The 13391-nt window shown below is 39.0% G+C and overlaps 1 protein-coding gene across 2 annotated transcripts in view; it reads right to left on the bottom strand.

Annotated features, from left to right (window-relative positions):
• Positions 1-508: 508 nt before the first annotated feature.
• Positions 509-13391, bottom strand: part of uacab (uveal autoantigen with coiled-coil domains and ankyrin repeats b) — a 30952-nt gene continuing 18069 nt past the window's right edge. For both annotated transcript variants that reach the window (XM_079463986.1, XM_079463987.1), the window contains exons 5-19: positions 12646-12703; positions 12190-12260; positions 11585-11691; positions 11253-11434; positions 10678-10715; positions 9853-9909; positions 9437-9544; positions 9321-9353; positions 9091-9183; positions 8933-8963; positions 8704-8753; positions 4866-7550; positions 4627-4779; positions 2811-2876; positions 509-2591 (exon numbers count right to left, since the gene is read on the bottom strand). In XM_079463986.1, the coding sequence (XP_079320112.1) occupies positions 2520-2591; positions 2811-2876; positions 4627-4779; positions 4866-7550; positions 8704-8753; positions 8933-8963; positions 9091-9183; positions 9321-9353; positions 9437-9544; positions 9853-9909; positions 10678-10715; positions 11253-11434; positions 11585-11691; positions 12190-12260; positions 12646-12703 (3804 nt within the window). In that variant the 3' untranslated portion in view covers positions 509-2519. The remainder of the gene's footprint in view (positions 2592-2810; positions 2877-4626; positions 4780-4865; positions 7551-8703; positions 8754-8932; positions 8964-9090; positions 9184-9320; positions 9354-9436; positions 9545-9852; positions 9910-10677; positions 10716-11252; positions 11435-11584; positions 11692-12189; positions 12261-12645; positions 12704-13391) is intronic.

Here is a 13391-nt window from a genome sequence, read left to right as displayed (position 1 = left end):
AGCCTATGCAGGGCAGGTCACAAATAACGGTCTCGTCTGACAAAAAAAACAAATAAAAGGTTAAGAGGGAAGGCGGGAGAGAGTCAGACTAGAAAGTTGTGTTTGATTCAAGTAACGAATATCAAATAAACACATGTGAGAATGGGAAAGTGTGGGGGTCGATATATAACATGAAGGCGATTGAGACAAAAAAAGAGGTTATTGATTTTACGAGAATCTTGCATTATTTCTTTTAACCTTTAAAAACCTTTGTGGGAAGAAAAATATGGCCTTTGTGTTTGTAAATCTCATTTTGCTTAAAATGCATCTATGAGGTAAACACTAAAGTACAAATCAATGTAAACCACATGAAGGAAAGAGTTCTTATTTTTCATCTGATTGGATTTCAAGTAACAACATGTGCATTCACTTCAATGTAAGTGAGAGGGTCTGGAAAGGCCCGCCAAGAGGCAAGGTTCACTTCATGGTACATACACTTCTGGGATTAATCTTTTTTCAACATCCATTTAGTCTAAAAGAGGACATTTTATTGATGTTAAAGGGTTGTAAAACAAAAAGATGAAAGGACAGAAATATCCATGAAGGAAAACACAAACTAACTGATAAACATAAGAGCAAAGTTAGAATGTAATTTTCATAAATAATGAAACGGTCACAATTTGTTGTCCCAGACATAGAAAACCAATCAGTTAATCCCAAATCAAAATCAATACTGGCAAAGCCATGTGTCTGGAAGTTCAGCAATTGTTAAATCTGAGAATATCTAAAAGGGAAAAAATACTAGTACCGTGTGAATAATAATTCTACGAAAGATGAAATGAAAACAAAAACAGATCTACAAAAATATAAAGTATGTGAGTCAATAGTTACAGAATGTTCTGAAAACCTGAACATATTCTATTGTGTCATTCTACTCCAGTCCTGCTGAATTTTGTTAGTTACCACATGTTCAATAATCAATAGTAGTACAAAGTCATGAAAAATCGGATATTATCACATTTGAAGGCATCAAGAGTTTTAAATGAATCACATTCTCCCACACAACGCCACACATTAAACTTGGCCTGCCAAGTCACACCACTAGATGGCAATATCAGCCAGGATACAGAACGATGAGAGCTAGTCTTCAGTGTTAAATGTTTTGCCCTTTAAATAGAAAGAAAATTCAGCAGTTTCCTTTGTGATTTTTGTTGCCACTGCAGAAGTAAAGCAATAACAAACTTCAAAGGGAAATCACTCTACTCAACACAGACCCCACTGACTCAAATACATCTCACACATTTTAAACACACCATGCGGTGTCTGGCCATGGGTCCAAACAAAACTGTGTTAGAACACGAGGTGTAGGTAAGTGAAAGAAAGGAGCAATTGTATGATGATCTTCCATTGGCACTATGGACCCTTAGAATTATGGGACCATCCCCCAAACAGCTGTGGCCAAATTATATTAAGTTATGTAACTGCTGAATGCACTCTTGTACTCATGTGCATGGTTACATCCATCTAATATAAAGTCTTTAATTATTATTATTATTATTATTATGCAGAGACTTTGGGATGTTAATTTAATAACTATGCGAAAAATGTCCTACCACTTCATAATACTTATTTGGCCCAAAACTGCCTGTGTACTCAACGGTCCACTAAAGCCAAGAACAAATAGTTCTGCCAAAAATGTATCTTTGGTCTTTTAACCAGCCTTATCCTCTGTCAAACCCATATGACTTTTAATATTTTTAAAGATAATATAGCAGGTTGTTTAAACCACTTTTGAGACATTTATGATGAATCACTCACTATGATCATATAGAAAGCGTGGCCAGAATATATTTCTGCTATTAGAAAAGAAATGTGCGTTCCACAGAAAAGGCAATCATATGGGTTTGAAACAACAAGGCAAGGCACTGATAATAGTTTTTTGTTTTTGGCTAAACTATTCCTTTAAAACTACAGTCTCTATAGTGTTCTGAGATCAGCGGCCACTAAAAAGTCCAAGTAAAAATGGTCAACAAAGAACAGCATGTCAAAATCTGTCAAAATTCAGATTAGGCTACAATACAGGTGAAATTGGAGGTAGGGGAATGCTCTTCCTCAGAAGACTGTAGCTGGGTTATTTCCAACATGAAGTTAAGTGATAAATTAGTTTCCATCCCTGAATGTGCAGTTTACACCTACCGTACACAGGTGTCTGTTAGCCACTTCTACAAAATATAAGAAGTATTATTTAAACTCACAGTCAGAAGCTTCAGATCACTCTACAGTATGTCAATAGCAGACATATGTACTCTAATATGTGTGATTAAATTAACACCGAGAAATCCACTGCACTGTGTTAACCAGTTTACCCAAATCAAAAGCGTTATGAATTGTTTGTCTTTGAAAACGTTTAGATGCACAGAATACTGGAACATTTGGAGTGTCCTGAATTCGGTTCAGAGTGTGTCTTGTGACTGAAAACGGAACAGGAAGTGACTGTGTGAAGGATGAATTCAACTCCGGGTAGTCTTATTGCATTGAGTTCAACACACAAATCCCTGTCTCATACGGATGATCTGCAGTAAGGCAGCCTGGACATCTTCATCCATGTGACCCTGAAAAACAAGTGACAAGTGTTGAGTCTGGATAAACATTACTTAAGAATTCATAATACAGTACAGATCATAGCCTTTTAAATGGCTAAGTGAATACAATTATTTTCATTACATGTCGTCATTTTTAATAAACAACTTTGACATAAAAGCAAAATGGAAACTTTCACTGCATCAAAACAAAAACTCAGACATTTATTCAACACATTAGTGCTCACTTACCTGAGCTGCACTGAGAAGATGAGTTCGATAAATTGAAACCACTTCTCTGTGTTGCCTCTCAGCAATCTGTTAAGAAGAAAAGGAAAATGTATTTTTATAAATTACCTGAAAGATCTGACTGGAATATTCAGTATGTGTAAACAAAAACTGCACCTTCAAACAAACCACATACTAAAAATGTGTGTAAAAAACCCATCAAAGGTCTTTTTGGTGATTTACATACATAATGTAAAGACCGCACGGTGAAAATATAACTATAATAATAATCTGTAATATTGACAGAGTAAGGTCAAGGCAAAGATTTAAATCATAGTAAAAAAAATGCTTTAATCATGAGAACAAGCATAGTTTGTTTTAGATTATGTGACTTTAGCCTGGTTTTCACAGACTGGGTCACAAATGTCTAAGTAAAAGAGTGGTACAGGTGTTCTTAGTTTTTCTTACATATAATCTGCATGTACACTCATAACATTTTGATGATGTTATAGTTTATTTACTTCGGCTATAGAAGTCATATTTAGTAAAATGTGGCAAGACAGTAGTCTGCTTTAACCCTGCATGCTAGCAAAGTGTATCCCTTATATTTTGGAAATGTCAGATGATCAGATTTTGAAAACCAAGTTTAAAAACAGGGAAAGGCATTAAGAACACAATAAATTTGCTTATAACCTTTGACCACTAGGAGGCGCTGTGACCAAATTTCAATTTTGTTGAGGCTGTATACGAGTACCATTTGATCCTTTTGTCAGGAGTGTCTCAAATGTACCAAATTTCGTTAGTTCAAAAAAAGTAAGTTACAAGAAAATGCCATATAGCACACAGGAAGTATGGTGGAATATGACAAATTTGGTATCAAATTTCTCGTCTCTAGTAAAAAGTATTTGGGAAACAATTTACATATTAAATATTTTTAAATTAGTGACGCCCCCAGTGGCCGATTAACATTTGATATGCTTTGACTCTGGTCTCGTTTCATTCCTTGAGTCATGCAATCTCGTGACGCAAGATGAAATATATCAAAAGTTATAAGCAAGAATAGGTATTTTATATCTTATTTCCAGTAGGTGGAGCTGTGCAGAAACTTGATGTGTCACCTCACGTCTAGTCCATGATGACAAACCAAGTTTCATAACGATACATGGAAGTTTGTCGACCACACAGCCTTAGAACATTTTTGATTGGCCAATCTGTTCTCGACTGACGTGTCAACAAAAAGTGTGGAAAAATGTTTTTAATAACTTTTGCCAGCACTGTCTCTACATCAGGGTTCTCCAATCCTGCTCCTGGTGAATTACCGTCCTGCAGACTGCAGCTCCAACCTTGTTACAACACACCTGTTTGTAATTATCAAGCAACCATGAACACCTTGAAAAGAAGGTCCAGGTGTGTGATTGGGGTTGAGAGCTGAAATGTTCAGGGCGGTAGCTCACCAGCAACAGGGTTGGAGACCCCTTTGGCCATTTGTACCATATTTGGTAACTTTTTACCATGCGGTTCTATGGGCTGCCAATGGTAGAATAATAATAAATATTAGAATGCAACTAATGGGGCTTGAACCCTAAAAAGACAACTATTTAATTCAGTATAACAAAGTGTTTGAGGACACTACAGTAAGTAGGATTACAAGAAAAAAAAGCATATTATTGGCAGAGATTATAGCCTGAGGGGTGAAGAAATCAACCACTGAACTCATTCTGTATCCCAGCTTCTTACATTTCTTATCTATAGAAAAGAACCGCCTAGAATCCATTTTCTATGCATGTAAAGCATTGTGGGCACCTATAAACATCCGCTGGTATGGGCCTGAGCTACTTACAGCCAGCTGCTGCTGGAGGGTCTTGACCTGGGCTTGGAGAGTGTCGATGTGTTGGGTCTGTCTTTTGTTGGGCGTGTTGCCAGCATAAGCCAGCTGGGATAAGCCGTTCAGAGCCTGCTTCAGCCTTTCAACATCTGCCAGCAGCTCTTTGATCTGAAACCCAAAACACATCGCTTTTAAATCAGACAAAACATTTAACGAAAAACCTCTTCCGAACGATATTGAACAAACAACCGTACCCTTTTGTCTTTAAGCTCGGTCTGCTCTGATGACATCTGAATCCTCTTCTGGAGTTCTCTGATAGTGCCCATTGATTCTTCGTATTTTTCCTTCAGCTCCCCAATCTCCTTCTCAATAGCGGCGCTCTTCACCTGCAGGGCCTCAGTTTCCACTCTCGCACTCTTCTCACTGTCCCTGGCCTGGGTCATTTCACTGTACAGATCATCATATTGCTCATCCAGCCCTGACAGCCTATCATCGAGCTCACGGACCTCTTCCTCCAGCCTGTGTTTTTCAGCACTAAGGTCCTTCACCTGCTCTTCGTGGCTGCGGAGGTCATCCAGGGCATGCGTGGCTCTGAGGAGCTCCGTCTGTAAAGTGGCTACGTCCTCCGCCCTCTGTGCGCTGGTTTCCTCCTCCTCCCGCAACGTTAAGCGAAGCGCATTGACCTCATGCTCCAGAGCCTCCTTAGCCTGGTTGTATTGGCCCTTCAGGATTTCGTCACAGCTGTGACACTGGAGCTGTTGTTCAAGCTCTCGTACACGCTGGACTTCCAGCCTGCGAGCTTCATGTAAACCCTCGCACTCCTGTAGTGCCTCCTGCAGGCTCTTACCCAGAGAGCTCTGCATTGCCTCAAACTGCTCCAGATGGACATACTCACTGTGCAGTCTTTTTTGGAGGCTTGTGATATCGATGTTACACAAAGCATTTTGTTCTTCCAGTTCTGCCCGCTGGATCGTAACCTCTTTATATTGCTGCTCCAACTCCACCAGCTTCAGACTAAGCTCCTCTACTTGGTCCTTGTAACGATTCTCCACTTCTATGTGCTTCTCGGTGGACACAAGTCCTGTGTGAAGTTTCTGTTGCAGAGATGCCATCTCATCTTTCAATTTCTCATTCTCCTGCCTCTGTGATTCTCCTTTGGTCTTTTCATTGTTGTACATCTCCTCTATCTTGGCAAGTTTATCGGTCAAGTCCTTCAAAGCAGTGTTGAAGTTCATCTCTTTTTCCTCCATGACGGTCAATGGCACAAACTTGGATTGAAAAGCTTCCTGAATGGTATCCAACTCTTTCTTTTGTGCTTCGATTTCTTCATGGAGTTTTGATGCACTCTCTTGGGCAGACTGATACTTTGAGTGGGCATCTTTAGCTCTAGCCTCTGCTTCCGATAAAGCATCGGTTATTTTGCTTTTGAACACCTCGTGTTTCACAAGGCTGATATACTCTTTATCTATCATTGCTTGTACATTCTCAAACTCCTCTTTCAACATGGCGTTTCTTTCTTTCACCTTCCGCATCTCCTCGTCTCGAACTCCGCATTCTTCCTCTAACAATCCCATTTTAATACTTGCTTTCTCCAAAGAATCACTCAACTCTGCCCGCACTCTCTCATACTCAGCCTTTGTGACAAACTCCGTGTCGAAGCTCTCCTTCAGCGATGTGTTTTGAGCAGTCACAAGCTCAAGTTCATTCACCTTCTCTTGGTATTGATCACAAATGTTTTTAAGTTCATTCTCCAATTCTGTGTTACGATCCAACAGCGCAGCAGTCTCACTCTCATACTGTTCGCAATGGATGTGTGTGCTCCTCAGTTCAGAAATGTCCTCACAGAGAGACGATTTCTCCTTCTGCAGCTTCCGCAGTTGCTCCTCAAACCGGTTGCTCTTCTCTGTCTCTTCTGTTAACCTGACCTTCAACTCATCCACAGCAAGACTCATAGACCTCTTCACCTCCTCATGGTTTTCCAAAGTCACAAATTTGGTATTCAGATTGTCGGTGAAAACCTGCAACTCCTCTCGGAGCAGTTCTCTTTCATCCTCACCTTCCTCCAATTCACAGATTAATGACTGACACTTCGTAGTGACATCAGCGAGTTTGTTCTTCAGGGCTGAGCTTTGCTCCTCCAGAGAAGAGCAGACTCTCTCATGCTCCTGCAGTGAGACGGTACTGCGGTCGTCCATTGCCCGGTGGAGCACTGCCACTTCCTCTAGTACACGGTCGTAATCTTCTCTTAGCTCTGCCAATTGCAGTTCTTTCTCATCCACCGCATTGGTGAGGAGGTTCTTCATGTTGTCAAATTTCTCTCCTGGAACCATTGAGGTCACCCTGGCCTCTGCCGTTTTCACATGACTCTCCATCTTTAAGAGAGTCTCTTCCATGTCCTTACGTTCTTCTTGCATTGTGTTCAACTCTGCGGTCAGCCTCTCGACCTCCACAGACAGTAGCCCTTCACTTTTTTTATATTCCTCTAAGGCTTTCTCGCACTGCTTCAGATGATTTCTGACCCGTCCTACCTCGGCAGAAGCTCCCTCATACTTAGCCTTGACCTCATTAAGCTGTGCTTTGAGGTCATCGACAGCTTGGTTATTAAAATGTTCCTTTACCGCCACCACATGAGCCTGAAGCTGCTTGACTTTCGCTTCGGAGTCTAGCATCCTTTTCTGCACTTCCTCCATTGCTTCCTCCAGTTCACGTACCTGTTGGTCTGACTCGCGCTTGATGGTCTCGCACTTTCTTGTCAGTTCCTCACACTCTTGAGACTTGCATCCTAGAGCCTTCTGGAAGCAGCCCACCTCCTGTAGTGAAGCTTCATGCTGTCTGCAAACACAATCAAGTTCCTGTCGAAGCATCTCTGTGTCCTCAGCTACTGGTCGAGACAGTTCCAAGGGTCGAGCTATTGATCGAGAAGGCACTGCCTGCAAGATCTGAAGTCAAAACAAGCATAAGAAATTAACTATTTTATATTGTAGCACTTCTCACAAAGCAAAAAACCTATATATATTTATGTATTCAATCTTTAACCAAAATCTTTTCAGGTAAGGCTAACTTACAAGGAGAGCTAGAATTGTTTCTTTCTATAGGGTCATACTAGGGCTAAACAATTTTGAAGGCAACTTTATCTAGGACACATTCCAAGTAAGAGATCTGATAAAAACATTTGTAGGTGTATTTTTCAGCCTCTTAAGTGCACGGTGACCTCTCACCCAGGTGATAGAGATGTCTCTGCTGCTAATGTGACAACAAAATTGCATCTACCACATTTGCCCAAAAGCTGATCCTAAAAATAGTGTGTCCCCTAAGAGATTAAAGCTAATAAATCATAAACCCCTCTGACACTGTAGGCTACAGAGCTTCTGGAATGAAATGAGAGCGCAACTTATCTGGTCACCACTGCCTCTCCTAAGCTTAACACAGCTGACGCAGCCTGCTTGCTCACTGTATTGGTCAAAATCAGCAAATAAAAAAAATCTACAATGACGACACACATGGCTATGTCTGCCCAGGATTATTTCACACACAATTAAACAATTTCAAATAAATTCTCAGTTTTTACATTGAGCATTTGCAGTAGTATTCTATGCTATTATTGATTTACATAAACATATATGTGCCTTAATTTACACACAGTGAAAACTTGAATGCAACAACCTTCAGGTCAAAGTTTGATTTTAAAATCACATAACATTAGTTGATAGTTTCGGCTGCTTGCAATATGCCCAACAAGGTCTCTCAGCCGTGACAATCTCCACAATATGGCACGGCCTCATTTCGAACTTTGAAAGATTCGCATCACGTTTGGATGGAAACTCTGCTAAAATGGCCTTATTGTTGGAGTCTCTTGACTACCCCAACTCCCCAATTCACAGATTTAGGAGACAATTTTAGTGATAAATGCTTTCTAAAATTCTTCAAGCAAAAACACTAAAATTATGCCTGACACAGCCATTTTTAGTGTTTCTCCAAAATAATCAAGTTAGTAGCTACTTTTAGCCTTAATATGTTAGGTGAAGATAAGTTCAGTTATCCACAGAGACTCACAAATAATACATATTTAAGCAGATTAAATGACAACTATACCTGAGCAGAATCCAAACTGTGTGACTGTCGAACAAGTAGATTTTCTTTTCCTACAGGTAAAAAAATAAATGCACCCATATAAAACAAGAAGTCATACATATATAAAACAACTTTTCCATAACCTTTGGAGAACAACGTTACACTTATTATATTAAAGTACTTAAAATTACAGGTCATATGTAAACCCAAATTAATAGCAGACAAATTCATCTCGAAGAGATAAAATCACCTTTGATCACAGATTGGCCAGGGTAATCCCCCTGTAAAACAGAAACATAACAATTTATTTAGGATTTTATCAGAAACTAATTTAATCACTAATTGTTGGATGTGAAGTTAATGAGCAGCGGGGTTAATGATGTGCGTGTTAATAGATTTACCACTAACCAAATGAGTCCGCTGCTGGACTCTCACAGTCTCTGCGGCGCGAGTTCCTTCCTCTTTCTCTTTCCCAGAAAGTAAAAGCTTCAGTTGTTCTTTCTGGTGGATAAAACAAGGATATAGATTCCTATTCAACAACTAACAGTCAACCATTAAAAAAAAAATAATCCATCAGTGCAATGATTGTTATGTGAAAAAATATATAAAACGAAGAAATAAAATGAGATTAAATTTACCTCTTTATTAATGTCCTCCAATGTTGACTTTTCCTGATAAACAGAAATACCCGGGTTACAAACAAATAGGAATTGTGTGTGTGTGTGTGTGTGTGTGTGTGCACACAGGCACTTACCTGGCTTAGCTGCCGCTGAAGCGTGCTCACTTTATCGCGCAGTGTCCTCTGCTCCTGATGAAACTTCTTTAGGGTCTCCTGCTGGCTCTCATTCTTTTTCTCCAGATCCTAGAAAACACACAGTTATATAGTGATGAAGCATGAACAGAGGCCACTGACAAAACCTTTATCAAGTATTACAAAGTATCATAAAGTCTGCCAACCCTGCCCAGACAAACTTTATCTTCCATACAGTATGTTTATTGAAATTCTCTAAGAAGATATTTCAGCACATTAAGTTTTTATTTGTCTGATCAGATGAACCTCATAACTGACTACAAACAGTTAGGAAGCCTCAGTCAGTTGTTACAACACCATCATTATTCATTGTTTTTGAGTGAATGACTGTAAATGAATATACTGGGTAAAGAACTCACTTGTATAATCTTCTCACGATTAGAGTTTTCAGAGACCATTTCTGCTCCAGTCGACAACTGAAAACACCATTAGATAAAATTACCTTCTGATAACATTTAGAGTTTGTGTTTATAGCTATTACAACAAGTGGTAAAGATTGACCATACAATCCATCAACATTTTGGAACAAAACATTTAAGTCACGTATATAATTTTTGATGTCATGCTGACAGCCTGTCAACACTTATGTCAACTTACCCAAAACAGTCGCTCTTACTCAAAGCGCATTTTTCTTTTAACATATACTTTAAAACAATTCCAGGTTATTACCATGCAGATCTTTTTACACTAGGTGGCAGTAGCACAGAAATGTTTCAGCCCTGTAGTAGCTCACACAGCACAGTCAGGGAACCGACATTGAGGGCAGAACGGAGAGGTGATAAGGTAATACAATAAATTAACCAGAAATACCCCTTTATCTCTCAATCAATATGCTGAATGCGCAGTTAGCGAGATGAAGAACAGAGCTTTGAAATGACATCACCCTCCCTTTTTGTTAAATTGCATAATTCAAACGAAAAAGAATCACATTTGTATGATTTCAGCCTAACAGCACTGGACAGCTTCATTGAATTTACAAAGAGAAAATGACATAACCCTGCTTTTCTCTGTGTTGTATGTGTAATGCCCTAATGTATCAGTCCTTTGAGGCAGGACACGTAATATACTTGTAATTTATAATCCACACCAAAGGCTTTCTTTTAAAGTAAATATGAAAGTACAATGGAAGAACACATTTAATGAAAGCGTAATAATAAATAATAAAAACAAAGATGTTGTGTTACCTGTCTCTTTCTATGTTCCTTCTTGGCAGCCTCTTTTGCTATGAATACAAATAAATTATTATTATGATTTTCTCAGGAGCAATGAATATTCAGCTCTTAGTGTTCAGGGCTTTGATCTCTAAACTCCAATTATATACGGCTTGTCACTTCAGACATTCACATGCAAAATAAAAACCTTTATTTAAAACATAACAAAAAGGAAATTAATGTGTTGATTTATTTTAACTCTCCTGTAGCCCAACAGATGCAGGGTGAACAACAGCAAGATAATGTGTATGATTCCCGTGGGAATGCACGTGTGTACTGATAAAATGTAAAGCCTTGATTTAGATAAACGCATCTATGAAATTAAAGTGCAATGCGCTTTATAGATTTGTATGGCATTTGAGAGATGGCACAAAAAATATATGAAATGATGCATATATGTCTGAGCAGTATTGTAGACTTTATCCATAAAAAATTTGTTAAATCATTATTATTAAAATGATGTGTGTTCTGTTGAAGTGAGACACTTCTAATGGGTATCCACAGATTATGTCATGCTGGCAAGAACACAATGGTTACTGGGGTCCTACCTTTTGTGGCACTGTCCAGGTAACTCTTTACAAGAGAGACCAGCTCCTGGTTTTTGCCAAGTCTTGTATAGTGATAACTGTCATGGCTGAAACAGTCCACAGCGGTGACATCTGCACCGTTTTTCAACAAAACTTCCACAGCATCCTTACAACCATATTCGCAACCCAGAATCAATGCTGTCCTGTGCAAACATGAAGTACACGTTTCATTATGACGGGCAATAATGATACACTCAATAAGACATCCACAGTAAACTCTAAACTTTTAGACAATCTGCATTATAACAAGTAAATAAAGACCAAATAGTGAGGAATATGAATGTGATATTCACTTATTCTGTTTGTCTCTGACTAAAATGTCACTTCCTCGGTCAAGCAGCAGCTGACATATGTGTGGATGACACATCTGGGTGGCAAGCACCAATGGGGTTCGACCATCCTACAAAACAGCGTTACACACCAGTCTTAACTTGAGGCACAGGTTCATGATGAATGAAACAATTCTCCAGTAAATGTTTTTAAGCATCTACTTATTTTTGTATGTATTGTATATTTTTCCACATCTTAAAATAGTAAACTATGGACTAATACGGTTGACGCTATAGAAATGATGTTATAAAACCCATCCAAAATCAAAATGTTATTGTCACTTTCTGTTAGACCTAAAAAAGTTACTATTGCTAAATCATACTCTTGGCATTGTTTCAGCCAGCTTCTTAAAGAGATGTCTTATTAGCTTCAAGCCATTCATTTAAAAATATTTGTAAATAAAATTATAGTTTTCTAATTAAAAAACACTTTTGTAGAGAATATATTAACACAGTAATATTATATTTCATTTCAAACATTTAAACGATTTACATTTAGATTAAAATATGCTAATGTTTATATAAATTCAAATAAAACAAAACATAAATTGTGAAAAATCTGCACTCACAAAGTCACTGGCATTGACTGATGCCCCACTATCACAGAGGAGCTTCAAACTGGAGGAGCAGCCGGCCATAACTGAAGACAGACAAACAATCTTTTTTATAATTCCCATGTATCTGAATTAGATTCGGTAGATTCAACTGATATCATCTTAAAAAATAAATAAAATTCTCCACTAGGTAAGTGCAAGAGATTTAAATCTTACATGAAAGCCTACTGAGGCAAAAGGAAAATTACTCTACATCTTATTGATTACAACTGCAGCTGCCTCAAAGGATCCCACTCAAGCGTTCAATTATCATAAACTCCCCTTCATCATTACTCATTGAAGGAGGAAGTAAAAACAAAGACAAGAGAAGGTAAAGCGATGAGAACATAAGAGGGAGAAAGTAGGAAACCAGAAACTAAGGTGAAAATAGCAAACTTAAGTGTGTTCAATGGTATAAAAGCTTTTGTTTACCAGCATCGTGCAGAGCGGTTCTTCCCTGCAGGTCCACATTCCCCACTGGGCAGTTGTGCTGAAACACAAAACACTGTCACACACACACACACTCAAGACATTCACTGACTTCACGGCCAATAAGCTTCAAAAGGCCAGAGGACGGGAAACTAGAATGCCATCGGGGATAACTGCTTTTGAACCGTTAAACAGATTAAAAAAAGTGGACAACAGACCAAAACAACACAGATATTTGAAGTTGGAGAATCAACTCCAACTAGAGAGTTTAAGAAGTGAAACAAGGTCAAGCAACAGAGAGTGTTGCTATGATACGGTCTTTGATGTCTTCGTTTTCCAGTGCTCCTATTTCTAAAATCTCTTTCAGTCTCATCTTCTCTCCGTCCTACTTTCTCGACCATCCTTTCTGCTTTTTACTTTCGCCCTGACATCCTAGTCACTATAAAAACCCCTTTTGCTCTAGCAACGGCCTCCAAAACCAGCATCAGGGTCACATGGCGGTGTTGGCTAACTGCGTCCTGGGTAACTCTATCCAACGTGCTGCAGGAGCCAGGCTCAAATTGCACATGATGATGGCATAGAGATTTAGATGGCAGGTTACAGTGCGGGCAGCCTGTCAACACTGCAGACACCCAGCAAACGCTCTCATTTAGCAACTCACTCTATGCTATCTGCACAGCGGTACAGTCAGGACATTGGCGGAGAATTGCGGCTGATTATGCATTATATGAGACCGACGACAGTGTTAG

The sequence above is a fragment of the Barbatula barbatula genome (genome assembly GCF_947034865.1).
Source record: "Barbatula barbatula genome assembly, chromosome: 1".
NCBI classification, from domain to species: Eukaryota; Metazoa; Chordata; class Actinopteri; order Cypriniformes; family Nemacheilidae; genus Barbatula; species Barbatula barbatula.
This window is presented reverse-complemented; position numbering and strand designations above follow the sequence as displayed.